The 14,903-nt window shown below is 43.4% G+C and overlaps 2 protein-coding genes and 1 long non-coding RNA gene across 6 annotated transcripts in view; 1 reads left to right on the forward strand and 2 right to left on the reverse strand.

Moving 5' to 3' along the window:
* On the reverse strand, nucleotides 1–9,364 carry LOC135260517 (uncharacterized). The gene is made up of 3 exons (XR_010331601.1): nucleotides 9,228–9,364; nucleotides 4,693–4,760; nucleotides 1–610 (listed from the first exon to the last, which is right to left on the reverse strand). It is a non-coding gene; the product is annotated as an uncharacterized LOC135260517 (long non-coding RNA).
* The window catches only part of LOC135260516 (vasoactive intestinal polypeptide receptor 2-like), an 81,684-nt gene that overhangs the window by 48,799 nt on the left and 17,982 nt on the right, over nucleotides 1–14,903 (reverse strand). The gene's annotated exons all lie outside the window — the stretch shown is intronic.
* The window catches only part of LOC135260515 (zinc finger MYND domain-containing protein 11-like), a 27,916-nt gene continuing 15,707 nt past the window's right edge, over nucleotides 2,695–14,903 (forward strand). For all 4 annotated transcript variants that reach the window (XM_064345787.1, XM_064345788.1, XM_064345790.1 and 1 more), the window contains exons 1-3: nucleotides 2,695–2,868; nucleotides 10,777–10,912; nucleotides 13,028–13,187. In XM_064345787.1, coding sequence (XP_064201857.1) covers nucleotides 10,782–10,912; nucleotides 13,028–13,187 — 291 coding nt within the window. In that variant the 5' untranslated portion in view covers nucleotides 2,695–2,868; nucleotides 10,777–10,781. The remainder of the gene's footprint in view (nucleotides 2,869–10,776; nucleotides 10,913–13,027; nucleotides 13,188–14,903) is intronic.

Raw genomic sequence — 14,903 nt, forward strand, 5'->3', positions numbered from 1 at the left:
TCCCATTAATCTAATACGAACGTTAATGTTTTCAGATCGATTGGAATAGGTTTATGAAGGCATAAACTTCCGTTTACGGTGTATTTAATAATGAGCGCATTTCCTTATTTTCCCCCCAACAGTTCTGCTGTTCATAACGCTCTTCAAATTGTGCTCCACTGATCACAATCCGCTGGCTCTCTTCCGTTAACCTTTATTCTGCTTTTACACTGTGGAGTGGACTTGGGGAGGACAGACTACGAAGTCCTACTCCCACATCAGCACTCCTATTGTGAGATGCTTTATGAATACAGGGTCCTATAATTTTATTTATAATTATCCTTGATTTAGTCACTTACCTCAACACCTGCAAGGGGAATGGATGTTATTGGGTGGTCTAGTGGCAGGGTGTTTGACTGGCAACCACGGAGTTGGTGGTTTGAGCCCCAGGTGGGCACGTAGGGATGCTGTCTTGTATCTGGAGAGATGAAGTTGTGGTCCCTACAAGCCCCTGCTGTTGGGCCCTTGAGCAAGGCCCTTAACCCAAAAAACAGCACCAGGAGCTTTACCCCTGTTCCCTCTCGCTCTTCCCTCTTGCAGCTGTTCTCTCAGGCATTTCTCCCACTGTGTCCTTGAAAAAGAGAAGAATGTTCTCATTGGACCTTCCCTGGTTAAATGTTAAAAAAAAAGAAAGAAAAACCACCTGTAAGCCAAAGGGACTTTTTAAATAATTAAATAGACACATTGGTGAGGGTTTGGTTGTTTGTGGGGAAAGAGCAAGTGAATCGGTCTTCCTGACTGACTGGGAAGCGGGTTCCAAGGGAGAGACAGAGCCACAAGGAGTGGGGAAGGGCAACACTGCCACCTACTGGACAGCAGCGGAGAAATAAAACGCAAACCTCAATTTAAATGCTCTGATTGCAGGCGATTCACAATAAAATCGGAAAAAAATGTTATTTTCCCCTCAAATATTAGTTTGAAGGGGATTAATACTTTTTTAATGCATTAATGCTTGACCATGTCAGTCTGAGAGCTAAACTAAATTTGTGCATCTTCAGAATCTTTCATGAGACTCGAGTAGAACTTGTCTGAGACAAACAAGTGCCCACCCACACAACCAGCATATTCTTATCGTGTCAACTAAACAGCTTAGATCCTTCAAATACTACAGCATAGTCAAAAGTATGATATTCATATTCAATACTTCATATCTTGACATCTGAGTGTGTACTCAGTACCCATAACATAAAAGTGGTTAGTAGTCAAATTATATTTTATTAAGTAATCCCTCTCATTAGTTCTGTAAAGTTTCATCTCTAATGTAAGAAAAGTGGTGTTTTAAACAAATCCAAACAAAAACCAAGGGTGTTTTTTTTTTTAGTGTTTAACTAAATGTGCCATTTTCATATGACTCAGAAACAAATGCATCAGCTTCAGACAGAGCCTCAAGCCTGTTTGGGCTTAAATGCCACTGCGTTTAACGCCAGCCTGGGGTGTGCTGCTCTCTCCCTCGGTGGAAGTGAACACACATGGAGGAACGTCTTCAATCCGTTTTCACTCTTTAACTCATCAGTGTAATGAATTTGTTTATGCTGTAATTAAAGGACTGCTTCAGTTCTTTATGCAGTGCCACCCCGTGACAGCCTCGTCGCAATGTTGAATTACAGCCAAGAACGCGGCAGGGAGTAGTGTCCTCCTCCAGGACACTAAGAGGGACTTTAAGCATCAATGGCTGCGGGTTCGGCTATGATGAACAGAAATTAATCTGTGCTCTCTTGTGCATGTGTGGATTTGACTTGCCCACGTCTGCAGCCATAGCCCGCTGATCTGCTACAGGGAAACACTACTTTCACACAGTAGACCAGCAGGCCACCGCAGCAGATGGGAGCAGGTAAAATTCACGCATGACCAAAAGAGACACAGATTTACGTGTGGTAACCATAGTCGTACCCCCAGCCGTCGATGCTTAAAGCCCCTATTGGCTGGCAGTTACAGGGACACTGTTCCGTAGGAGGTGTCCATCATTTGGAAGAAACACTGATCCCAGGGTATGACTCCCCCCCACGCAATCTTCAACCTGATCACAGATGTGCAATTAGAATGTAGAATGTTCTTTACCAAACATTCTAATGCTGATGTCACAATCACGAATAGTAAGTGAAAGCAACAGAGTTCCAGAACACAGACTTTCAAATTTTGAAAAAACACTTTTAAAAAACTACTCTTCAAAGGGTTAAAATGACACCTTGACAGACACCAAGCCACTTAGTCATATTGTAACCCTGTATTGTTATTAGTATAAGTTAGGCATGGCTTGTAAAATCTGATATTTTTTAGAATTATTTTTTATGATCTAAGAAAACAAAACTGTATTGCATTCTTCTTAGAATCTCCCATACAGCAACTGAAGAGGAATGTGGAATTCTGTATCTCATCTACAGCATGCATCATTAGAAATCTACAAAATGAATCACCTCAATGTAATTTGCATTGATCTGCGCTGATTTAATGTAATTTAGTCATCATAAAAATCAGTTCAAATTGTCATAATGATTATAATTAATCAAGGAGCGTGATTTAACAAATATTTAACAAATGGGTGTGTCCAACGACAGGGAATTACATACAAAAAATCCTGTACAACTAACAAAAGAACCAAAGCAGCTACCGTTCAGTCTACCACTAGAGGGCCCTCGACTTAAATTTGCCGTGTTAATCAGCCGCTTGTGTTTACCTCTGAAGTCTGGACTGGATAGGGGATAGCTAGCTAAACCACAATTCAGACACGGGCAAGAAAAAAACTTCTCCGGAAATGCAAATACAACATTTTTTGTTTTGAATCCTACACAGGTTTCTACGGGGCCGTTAGGTGTAGAAACTAGGACAAAGGTAGGTTTGATCTTTCAAGAATAATGTAACCTTATCAGTAAAACTGGCTAGATGTGGCTAGGGCTGGGTTTGCTAATGGCTGGCTAGCTTGATAGCTTTCCGTCTCCTGATGGAGGATTACTAGCCAACATGGCGTCTCTCAAAGACTCATAATTGATAATGTTTTTCTGCGATAACGCACTCGTAATTTGACCGTGTGCGCACGCAGTCAGGTATACGACTCGCTAGCTGGCTAAATGTGTTCAAGTTTCTGGAATGGAATGGGTGGACAAAGGTTTCTCAAAGATAGCTCGCTCGCTATCCAACATAACCTGATGATATATAGATCTTCTGCATTCACGCGCTGTTACGGCTGTGTCTTTGCGTTTGTGTGCTTCAATTATGATCGAAAGATATCATTAGCTATCGCTACTGTGTCAGTGATGAGTACAGTGCGTTCAGCTCGCTGTTTGGAGCGGGGCAACTTGCAAATGCGTTTAAAATTCAGTAGTGCAGAAAATGGTCAGACGGCCTTGGCTGGTCGGGAAAGATTCGCGTACATTCCTCTGCATTTCATCCGGGAATCGTCTCCGATCTCTAAAGCAGGCTAACCTGTAGTAGTGGCATTTCTCGTGTCCAGCTGTCTTTTAAAGTGTATTTTTCTACTCGTTCGCGAGTGTCGCTAGCCATGCGGGCAGCGTATCGCTGTTGGGGAGCTAGCTAACTGTTAGCTATGATATAGCTAACGTTAGCTTGGAAAATTAGAATGTGTAGCAAGCCAATCTAAACTGACGTTTGCCATCTTGGAACTCGACTACAGTGCTGTAATGTGCAAATAAACGGAATGCCAAGAGTCAAATTGGCAGTTCAGTGAGTTTGTTTTGCTGCGGTCTAAAATATATCTAGACCACGCGTATTCCTCGCAAAATGATATATTGTTCATTTAAGCACCCGTTTATAAAGACATTCATTTTGTGACATTCAATTCCGTGAAATCGTTCCAATCGGAGCTCAGACAAGAGTAGCATTACAATCTAGCACACTAGCTAATCTGACGCACAGCGAACGGTAGCCGCATTATCTAGTTAGCTAGCCAGACTATACAAATTCCCAGACCGAGTTTATGCCTTGTTAGTCGGCCACGTCAACAAGTTAAGGCGGTATACTTGCTGCAGATCGTGGCATACGAAATAGCCGTATTGTAAAAACCTGAAGACAAAAAATTAGCTGTAATTTCTACAAAGGGTATAAACATGCCAATTTCTAAAAATCATGTTGCACAAAATAACGCTTGATCAGTAATCGGAAGGAAACGAATACTGCCCTGATGCCTACATGGTCACTCAACGCATAAGTATTGGCTGCGTGCAGAGCAATTGATAAAACGTTTGTGTAATATGTACAGTTTGGGGTCCAGTTATTGAGGTTACACAGCTCACTATAACGTTAGTTGGTGAAGTAGGCAAGGTTTGAGATCCCTCCGATCCATGTACCATTATTAGGTTAACAATCAGCATGGACGTAAGACAGAATAACCCTAACCTAACCCTAAGCCTAACCCCCCCCCCCATTTTGGGAAAACATCAAATGGTCCCCCCCAATGCTAGCATGTTGTATTGGATGGTACTGTTAGTGTCTTTACAAAAAATATCCTAAAGAGAATTTCCTGTTTGTTATCCCCCCACAAAGGTGATACATTATTTACAATGTGTAACTGTTAAAAGGCAAATGTTTGTCAAAAAGAACCGCTTGAATATTTTCTGATAAATGGTAATACGTATGGATTAAAAGATTACAGAATATGATCCGGTTACACTTGATCCATTGTTCCACTTGTTAACTCACTTTTCTCCTTATTTGCTTGGTGGAAACCGCAGTTCGATTATCTTGAACTTCGTCCCGTATCTCCACGGCTGCAAACGGATAACATTCAGACGTAACCAGTGTGAAAACGAACACATTTCCCCCACCACTTTTCACACCAAAGTGATAACATGACACCAGACGGTGACAAACTATAATTTGAAAGTCGCATACGACTTGGCCCTAAAAATACTGTGTCTATTCTACCTTTCCTGATTTGTTCCCAGTCTTTAGTTGAGAATTAAGCTGTGGGTAATCTTATTTCTTTATTTTTTACGCGCCTTTCTAAACCTGGCAGCGGTTTCAGACTAAAGACAGCCTCTGTAATATTCTCCCATTTCACAGCACACAACAGAGGTGTCCATCTGACGTGCACATTGGCACGAGGGGGAACCAACACTGGGGGGCCAACCGACTTTCAAAAGGAATTTAACCTGCTCATTTTACAGTTAACCATTCTCAAAACAGTCGTTCGCCGCAAAGGCTCTTTGAAATCATAGATCACTTTTTATGAAACGCTTCTATTGTGCGTCGGTCCCGATCTTCTATGGTGATAACATTAAAAGGAAAGGAAATTACGAAGAAGTGATTCTGTAGAAGAACGAACATAAGGCTGGAAATGTAAAGGATGGAAAAAGTTGACACGTGTAATGTAGCGTTGGGAGAGAGAAATGATGGAGGGGATTCTGACAGTTGGAGATAATCTCAGCGCGTGAGATGTACGGAAACGCGGGGATGGATGACTGATTGCAACCAGAAGTCGGCAGAATTGTTTGCACCCCCGGGACGCGAGAGAGGGGGGTCTCGTTTGAAAACAAAAAGGAAAGAAATGAGCCGGATAAATGCGGCACCAGGGAAGTTTAGAAGAGAAGCCGCGCCAGGCTGTGGAATTCAGACATCTTGTTGTTATATATATACACACTGGAACTGACAGTTTGTCGTGTTTGGCATTCGTTTTTTGGAGACTTATAAATGCTTATGAGAATTACGGTCATTTATAGTAACCAACTGGGTCAGTTCAGTAGTTCAGTGGGCTACCAATCGTACGTACACTTGGAAGTGAGCAGCCGTTACAGAACGGACGCACCGTAGCCTATAGAAATAACCGTTACATCAACAGGAAATGTTATTTTCCCCACTTTATAAATTTGGAAAAAGTACACACTTTGAAGTTCAGTGAATGTGTTGAATATAAGGAGAAATGTCTGTACAGGGTCTTTAATTTAAAAAAAAAGGAGAATGAGATCACCTAATTGGTTACTGTTGGAGCAGTTAGTTTACCTAATTGGTAAATCAGCTTAATGAAAGTGTTGCCGTGGAAACTGAATAACTATCTGTTCTTAGTTACAAGTAGATAGAGGAGGGACGGATCAAAACATGATGCCAAATTGAGGAATAATTCAGTAGAAATAAGGGGAACAACCTTTCATGAAAAAACCCCAAGTTATTAGCCTTGAGATCTTGATACTACATTACACTACAGGAATTTAGCAGATGCTCTTATCTCTTTCGATAGCATTTACATCGCATCCATTTATACAGCTGGATATATATACTGAAGCAATGCAGGTTCAGTGCCTTGCTCAAGGGTACAATGGCAGTGTCCTACCTGGGGATTGAACCTGTGACCTTTAGGTTCCAAAACCAGTTCCCAAACTACTTTCTGACCTGGGTACATATGAACGGGGTTGGTTCTGACTGAGTTTGAAAGTGTCAGAGTGATGTAGGGTCTCACTCGAATCCTAAACACGGGTGCGAGCTCAGCACTGTAAGCCTCCCTGCACTTACACCAGCGGTAACCTGCTCTGTTCCTGGAGATCTACTGCCCTGTAGGATTTCACTCCAACCCTAACAAGGCACACCTCACTCAACAGCTAGAGCAGGGCTGCCCAACCCTGTTCCTGGAGATCTACAGTCCTGTAGGATTTCACGCCAACCCTACCAAAGCACACTGAATCTCATTCAACAGCCAGAGATCTCATTGAGTTGCTAATTAGTAGAGTCGGGTGTGCCACATTGGGGTTGAAATGAAAACCTGCAGGACGGTAGATCTCCAGGAACAGGTTAGGCTAACCAACTTGCACATCGTGGAGCTCTGCAGCGTTGAGCATTCGATCAGTAGCCTGTGTCTTTACACAGCAAGTCGATCATTTGCGCATTTTCCTGTGAAACTGAAGTGAGACTGTTTGTTCAGGAAAACCTTTCCGCTGCCTGGCAGTAGCTATGACGCACCAAAATGCATCATAATTGTGAGTTTCTGCATGAAGAAATCCTTCATCCCCCCCCCAACTCAAGTCTGAAAGCAGTTGGCGGTTTCAACTAGAGCACTTTTGTGACAGACAAATTACTCCTGTTTAGTGAAAAAAGGATGCGAAATCGTGCGCATTAATTTTTAAGACATAACATGTTAAACCGCGAACCTTGTACCTCCCTAGGGCATCTGTGGAAACTGGCTAAAAGAGAATTCCACGTGGCTATTAGTGTGTATCTGTTTATTTAGAGTTATTAAAGTGTGGGGAACTGTTGCCAGGTCTTGTAGTGGAGGCAGAGATCCTCGGGGTGTTCAACTCCAGGCTTGAAACGGTGCAGAATTTTTTTCTAGCCTGTAGAGGGATGCCCAGTCTTAACGGGCTAAATTAGCTTGTTCTCCTCCGTATGCATTCTTATGTTCTTATAAAATAAATAAATAAATATATATAAGTCTCTAGGACATCAAGTAAGATCTCACACTGCCTGACTTGGCATTCTGCTCTCAAAAATCCATACTCAACCCACTGATTTAGTTTATTTTTTCCCCCATGAATAAATAGTGAATTTTTAAAAACTCCTGTTTGAATGAGTCTCCTCCACACAGCTGAACATGGTCACCCTCCCCTGCCCCTGAGTCCCTGAAGTGTGTGCTCTTAGCCAATGAGCGATTAGAAATGTGTGCTCTCAGCCAATGAGCAATCAGAAGCGTGTGCTCCCAGCCAATGAGTGATTAGAAATGTATCCTCATCAGCCATTAAGCTCAGCCAATTAAATGAATTAATTTTCCAAAGTGCTTTACAGTGATGAGACTCACCTCACCCACCACCAATGTGTAACACCCACCAGTATTCAAAAGCAAATGTCAAAATGATGCAAGCAAACAGAAGTTGTTACTTTAACATGCAGACACCGGGAACAACAGCGACAGAAGTTAGGGTAGTCCTCTCAGGTCTATGTGGAATTTCAGTGAAAATTCTGAAATTCAAGTTTGGTCAACTAATAACCTCACAATTTCAAAATGGGCCTACATTTTGCCTTTTTCTTCACCACAAAGCTAAAATGGTAAAGAATATGGCAGTTTCTTTTTTTAGTTTCAGGATGTAGTGAAAATAGCAGTGTTGAATAAATATTGAGGCCGACATAATTTATCCTATTTCCTCTTTTCCACCTTCTTCTGCTCATGATCAGGCTTTATGACCGAAGACCTGGATCAGTCAAGAACTTTTAAATCTCCTGCATTCTGATTGGATGATATTCTGTATCATCTGTCTGCTGTTATTTTATATAGCTTAGAGTCAAGAGGATTTTTAAAAATGTAAATAGAAACCGTTCCAAGTTTTTTTTTTTTTTAAATCCAGGGTTCTGTTAATAAGAGAGGCCTATGATATTTTAAGACATTTCTCCGGATGAATCTGCAAGAAAAGTCCTAAACCCTTGAAATGATTTTTCAAGTGAACTCTGTATAGTAATTAGTTTCACTGTTTCTGGAAAAGGTTTTGTGATTCAACAAAATAGGCTTTGCTCATTACAGTTAATTTTCTCTACAATAAATAGGTTGGCACTGCTATAAAATTACCAGGGAAATACATAATTTACAAAAGACAATTAGCCTGTTTTGCGTCAGTTTTTTCATGAAACGGTACTGAACAGCTGAAAATAGAAGATTTTGATCATAACACCGATCCCTATGGTTCGACGTGCACACACACGCTAGACCAAAATAAAAAGTAGAACAAAAACAGTTTATAGGCTTTGAATGATCATCCAATTGTAGGGAGTTAGTGGACTCCTCGCCATTAACCTAAGATATGAATATTAACTCAGAGGAACTGCCAGGCCTCCAGACAAGGCGACCCCTGCTGGCAACGAGAGGAAACGCACGGAAACGTCTTGTATTAATCAAACATCCTGTTTTTTATCATTAGCGCAGCCTCGCGTGAATTAATTACGGCTTGCATTGGAACCATACATTTAGTGAATTAAACAACAATGTTGTCCATATGAAAGCACCATGAGTCATGAACAAATAGCAAGGTGAGACATGAGGAATTTAAAGGTCGTTCTACACAGCATGCCCTTTCAGTTGTTTCATTTAAAATGAAACGCAACCCATTTAGGAGTAGCCTACATACAGCTTACGCCATCCATTGCTTTGTGAAGCCCCAATACAATGATTTGGACTTTGCTGGTCCGTGGACTGGGTCGAAATACAGAAAGGACCTTTGTGTAACACATAAATATTAAGCCTTGAAACTCTTAAAGTTTACCTCACTTGGTGTAGTAGAGGCCGCAGGATGAGGCCTTCTCCTGTGTTCTCTCCAGAAAGGACTATAACGGTTCCCCAGCCCTGGTCCAGGAGCAGCCCAGGTCCATGCTTGGGTTGGTCCTGTGAGGAGCTTGCTCCAGGCGTAACGCCTTTTCCGTTTGTTCGTGCTCGAGAGTTGGCTTATATTATATTACGTATCGATGGGCTATCGACAATAGCCGTGTTTTTATGTCCAGGTAGCCAGGTAGCCAAGTCGCAACCGCAAGCTACGCTCTTAATGGCTGTGTGTTGAAAATGGAACGATCGAAAACTACGACCCAGAGCTCCTACGTAAATAATGTGGAATAACGGCACAAACTTGATACACGGCAACATCCCTCGTGCAACTTCCGAGCTATGGCGGAAATGAAAGGCCAATTGGAACGTGCCGGAATATCCGAAAACGGTCGAAGTGTATTTCAGTCGCGTATTAATCTGTTAAATCCATTTCAATCGCACGGTTCGTGCTGTGCTTGTATCCTCTATTCGTGTTGCTAATGCTGAATGCTAGTGTTGGTTTGAAAACCCCATTGGCAAGACGGGTAATTAGCCAGTTTCCCAGGTGTGTGTGTCAGGTGCTAAGGTGTCGAGGTCACAACTCCAGCACTGAACCTGGAGACCCCGCCTATCCAGAAATCCCACCACGAAACTAGTGAGTATGGGCTGTTCGTTATCTATTGGAAAGGGGGAGCAGTGTGACACGGCGAATTTATTAAATGAAACGACGAACAACCACTGGCTTCAATTTTCAAACGTATAAAATTGTGATAAATATTGACAAGATGTTGGTGAAACATTAGAGTTGATATGAATTGCACTGTTTGCTCTTGTAGGGATTGCAGATTTGCAGTTTGCGTCGGATTTTCGCCTATTCCCTTCCAACAGCAGCAAGTTTAGTTTTTAAAAACAGGGTGTGTGGAACTCTTAATTGAAATCGAAAAATGTAATTTTTATTTAGAATTTTAATCAGTGACTTAAAATAAGAAGGAGGCCCAGTTTTTAATTTCATTTAGTGTAAAAACATCAGCTGCAGCCTTCCCTAGTTTATGTCTTTTCATACGTAAAATGAAGCACTTAACCAGCACATACCGCAGCCCCCCAGGATTTGAGATGGAGATCCTTGTGCCGTACTGAATGGCTGTAAAAATGATTGGTGATTTTTATTTTCATTGCGCTGCGAGTGTGTGGTGGTGCAGTTGCACATGCGTTGAGTGTGAATGCGGAGTTAGTGGATGCTGATCAGTAGCGGTTATAGTGCCTTCGCTTTTATCTCCCGCGCCTCCGGCTGCAGGCCAGCCGATTAAAGAGATTACGCGCGCGCGACTGTGTTGTGAGTCAGAGTGGAGAACCGTTCGCAGACAGCTCGCGCCTTCGCTTTCCGTTTGTCTCTCGCGATGCGGATCGGATCAATAAAGAGATGATAGGCGTGACCGTGTTGTGTGTCAGTTCGGAACGGAGACGGATCGGTAACGGACGTTGCCCCTGTTTTCCTTCCGCTTCTGTGGCTGCAGGACCGATGAATAAAGAGATGACGTCGCGCGTGGTGAAGAAGCGTCTGGCGGACCCCAAAGTGGTCCAGTATGTGTGGGCCGCCATAGAGGTCATCCGCAATCAGAAGCAAATCGCCAACATGGACAGAATTTCAAAGTAAGTATGTTCTCGGACATACAAGTACAACCTAACATAATTACATGCATGCACGCATACCTATCATCAAGCCGGTTACATACGTCCACACATGCATATGTACATGCATGCATGCATGCATAATGCAATCAGAGCTAGGACCTTAATGCATGCATGCATACAGTACACACATGAATCTAAATTATCAAACATCAAATTATCATGTTACATCAACTCTTACAGAGTACATATGGTCCCTATTGGACTCATACATATTCTGTTAGAGTTGAATTTATACTGAACATTTTATTGCGTGCCCATACGTGCAAACACCCATATGCATTGACTGTACATACACACACATTCATTCACATGCAGTATATACATGCATACATATTTATCAAATGTCAGATTATGGGTTCTGCTTGATGGCCATCCTTCTTTTCACTGATCTTTCTGATTGGATCAGACGCCGTTTATTGAAGGTAACCCCAGAGCTGCGTTTCATTTGTTAAGCTCTCCTTTTGCCCGCTAGAATTCTTTTTGTTCAAAACCGGATTCAGGAATCTGGGAGTGGGAAAACTGCCAGAGTGCAACTGTTGTCATGGAGACATTAAAGCGGTGGATATGCACTGGAAGTGTTTTTTTTTTTTTTTTTCTCGAACGTGAAATTTTAAATGCTTTTTAAAAATTTCTTTTACTCGAGCTGAAGATGCGATGCCATCAGGCGTTGGCTCAGAGGTGCTGAAAATGTAAGCGGAGGTCAACAGCAGAAAGGATTCTTTAACGAATCTCTCTTTTAATGATTTGCTAGTTAATCTGTCTTTGATGTGGAGGCAGGCGGCAGGAGGTGGATTAGGTGCCAAGGGAGAGGGGGTGAAACGGTGGGCCGCGTCTGAATCAGAGCACTTGCCTACTATTGAGTATACTTGTTGAGTACACTGGATGTATGAGGAATTTTCTCTAAATGTAGTGTACTTAAAATCCCAGGATGGTATCCTTATTTCTGGGGTTTTGCTGAGTATATTCGGGAGCATACTTTTCAGAAAGTGAACAACATTTTGGTCCCATAAATATGACAAAGCTTCGCTTTGCTTACATTTTCCACACAAGGGCGGAACTTCTGACGCCACTGTCACAGAACTGTTGAAAAATAGTGCGGTATGGAGTATATTCTTTTTAAACTGCGTCGCATCGCATACTTACAAAATATGTTCTAAACAGTACACAGTATAGGCCTACTTAGTAGACAACACATACTTTGAGGAGGTATTTGGCAGATTTGGCTGTGTATTTGTGATTGGATGCATGAGATTCAGGTGTTTTTTTTTTTTAATGAGATACCTGACTGTTTAGGTCAGATTCAGCTGAGCTGGGTGTTTGTGACTGATTGGGTGAGATTTGGCCACCTTTGTGACTGATTGGGTGAGATTTGGCTGCGTTTGTGACTGATTGGGTGAGATTTGGCCGCGTTTGTGACTGACTGGGTGAGATTTGGCCGCGTTTGTGACTGATTGGGTGAGATTGGCCGCGTCTTTGTGAGATTGGGTGAGATTGGGCCGCGTTGTGACTGATTGGGTGAGATTGGCGCGTTGTGACGATGTGAATTGCGTTTGTGACTGATTGGGTGAGATTTGGCGCGTTTGTGACTGATTGGGTGAGATTTGGCCGCATTTGCTGATTGAGTTTGGCGTTGACTGATTGTGAGATTTGCCGCGTTTGTGACGATTGGGTGAGATTTGGCCGCGTTGATGGTGAGTCGTTGTGACTGATTGGGTGAGATTTGGCTGCGTTTGTGACTGATTGGGTGAGATTTGGCCGCGTTTGTGACTGATTGGGTGAGATTTGGCCGCGTTTGTGACTGATTGGGTGAGATTTGGCCGCGTTTGTGACTGATTGGGTGAGATTTGGCCGCGTTTGTGACTGATTGGGTGAGATTTGGCCGCATTTGTGACTGATTGGGTGAGATTTGGCTGCGTTTGTGACTGATTGGGTGAGATTTGGCTGCGTTTGTGACTTATTGGGTGAGATTTGGCTGCGTTTGTGACTGATTGGGTGAGATTTGGCCGCGTTTGTGACTGATTGGGTGAGATTTGGCCGCGTTTGTGACTGACTGTGTGAGATTGGGCCCCGCAGGTACCTGAGTCGGGTTTTCGGGATGCACCCGAAGGAGACTGCTCGACAGCTGGCCCTGGCGGTGAAGGACGGGCTGGTGGTGGAGACGCTCACCGTGGGCTGCAAGGGCTCCAAGGCCGGCATCGAGCAGGAGGGGTACTGGCTGCCCGGGGACGAGACGGTAAGAGCCCCCCCTCTGCACCAGGACAACCCAAACTAGACTCCCGTCTGGCCCGGGACCTCCCAAACCTAGAGACCCCCCGTGTCTACACCGGGACCTCCCAAACCTAGAGACCCCCCCTGTCTGCACCGGGACCTCCCTAATCTAGACCTCGTCTGCACCGGGACCTCCCAAACCTACACCCCCCCTCTGCACCGGGACCTCAAACCTAGAGCCCCCCCACCCCCCATCTGCACCGGGACCTCCCAATCTAGACCCTGCATCAACACCAGGACAACCCAAACCTACAGCCCCCCCCGTCTTCACGGGACCTCCCAAATCTAGACCCCCCCTCTGCACCGGGACCTCCCAAACCTAGACCCCATCCAGAGAGGGAGAGCTGAGGGGAGAGGGTGGAATTCCTCTCCCCCCAAATCGAGTTTTCTTTCACTAGGTTCACTTACAAACTTACATACTGCACCTTTAACTGAACATTCTAATGCTGATGTCACACTCACTGCTGGTAACTGAGAAACAATGGAGTTCTAGAACACTGACTGAGTAAAAACATTCCAAAAACCTCCTCTTCAAGGGGTTAACACTTCTCATCGTATTTCCATGTTAAATGGGGGGGGGGGGGGGTGGTTCCCAAATTTCCATGCTCCCCTTCTCTGAAATTGCCAGTATTTCTGACTAAATTAACCAAAAAATGCATTTTATTTCATAACTCTTTTGTTGGCCACAAGGGTTCAAATTTGGCGTTCTTGTGGTTTTTAACATTTTTATTTTTCTCTCTCGTTATTTGCAGAAGCAAATCCCTCCATTTAGCAGATGCTGTTATTCAAAGGGATGTTTACAGCTTGTTTTAAGCATACAGCCCAGTTCTGCAGCTGGACATTCACTGAAACAGTTAAAGGCTAAGCGCCTTGCCTAAGGGTACAGTGACTGTAGTAACATCGGCCGATCTGGAGGCTGAAACACTGGCAGCCTCTCATACACTACAACATATTTTCATGAATTTTCATGAACTGGGTTTCATGGAAGAATTTTGCGGATATCGTGCATGCAACAGAACGCAGATCTGTGCCTCTCTCTCTCTCTCTCTCTCCCTCTTTCTCTCAACATCTTTGCTTTTTCACATCTGTGGTCTCTATCTTCCAAGCTGACAGTTCTTCTCTGTCAAGCTTAACTGAACAACACACTTATCTGAGGAGTGCAGATGCACAGGTTGACCGACTCCAATCTCTTTTCTCGTTTTGCTTTTGGTACCAGATAAAACAGCATATTTATCTGAACAAAGGGCTAATGTTCTACTTTTATTTTTTAATCAGTGTTATTTTGGATGCTGCGTTAACATACTTTCCATCCTTCAAAATCCTTAAATGCACGGAACGTTCCCGGGTCGTCATGGGAAATGCTCAAATATACCACCTTCCTTAAATAGCAGGTCTATGTCCTGGCACAGTCTATAGCAGGTCTATACCACAGTGTAGCTCAAAGCACAGGCTACAGCTGGTCTATACCACAGTGCAGCTCACAGCACAGTCTATGGCAGGTCTATACCACAGTGCAGCTCACAGCACAGTCTATAGCAGGTCTATACCACAGTGTAGCTCACAGTCTACAGCAGGTCTATGCCACAGTATAACACACAGCACAGCCTACAGCAGGTGTATACCACAGTATAACACACAGCATAGTCTATATCAAATCTATACCACAGTATAACACACAGCA

This window comes from Anguilla rostrata, chromosome 8 (genome assembly GCF_018555375.3).
Source record: "Anguilla rostrata isolate EN2019 chromosome 8, ASM1855537v3, whole genome shotgun sequence".
Taxonomy (NCBI): domain Eukaryota; kingdom Metazoa; phylum Chordata; class Actinopteri; order Anguilliformes; family Anguillidae; genus Anguilla; species Anguilla rostrata.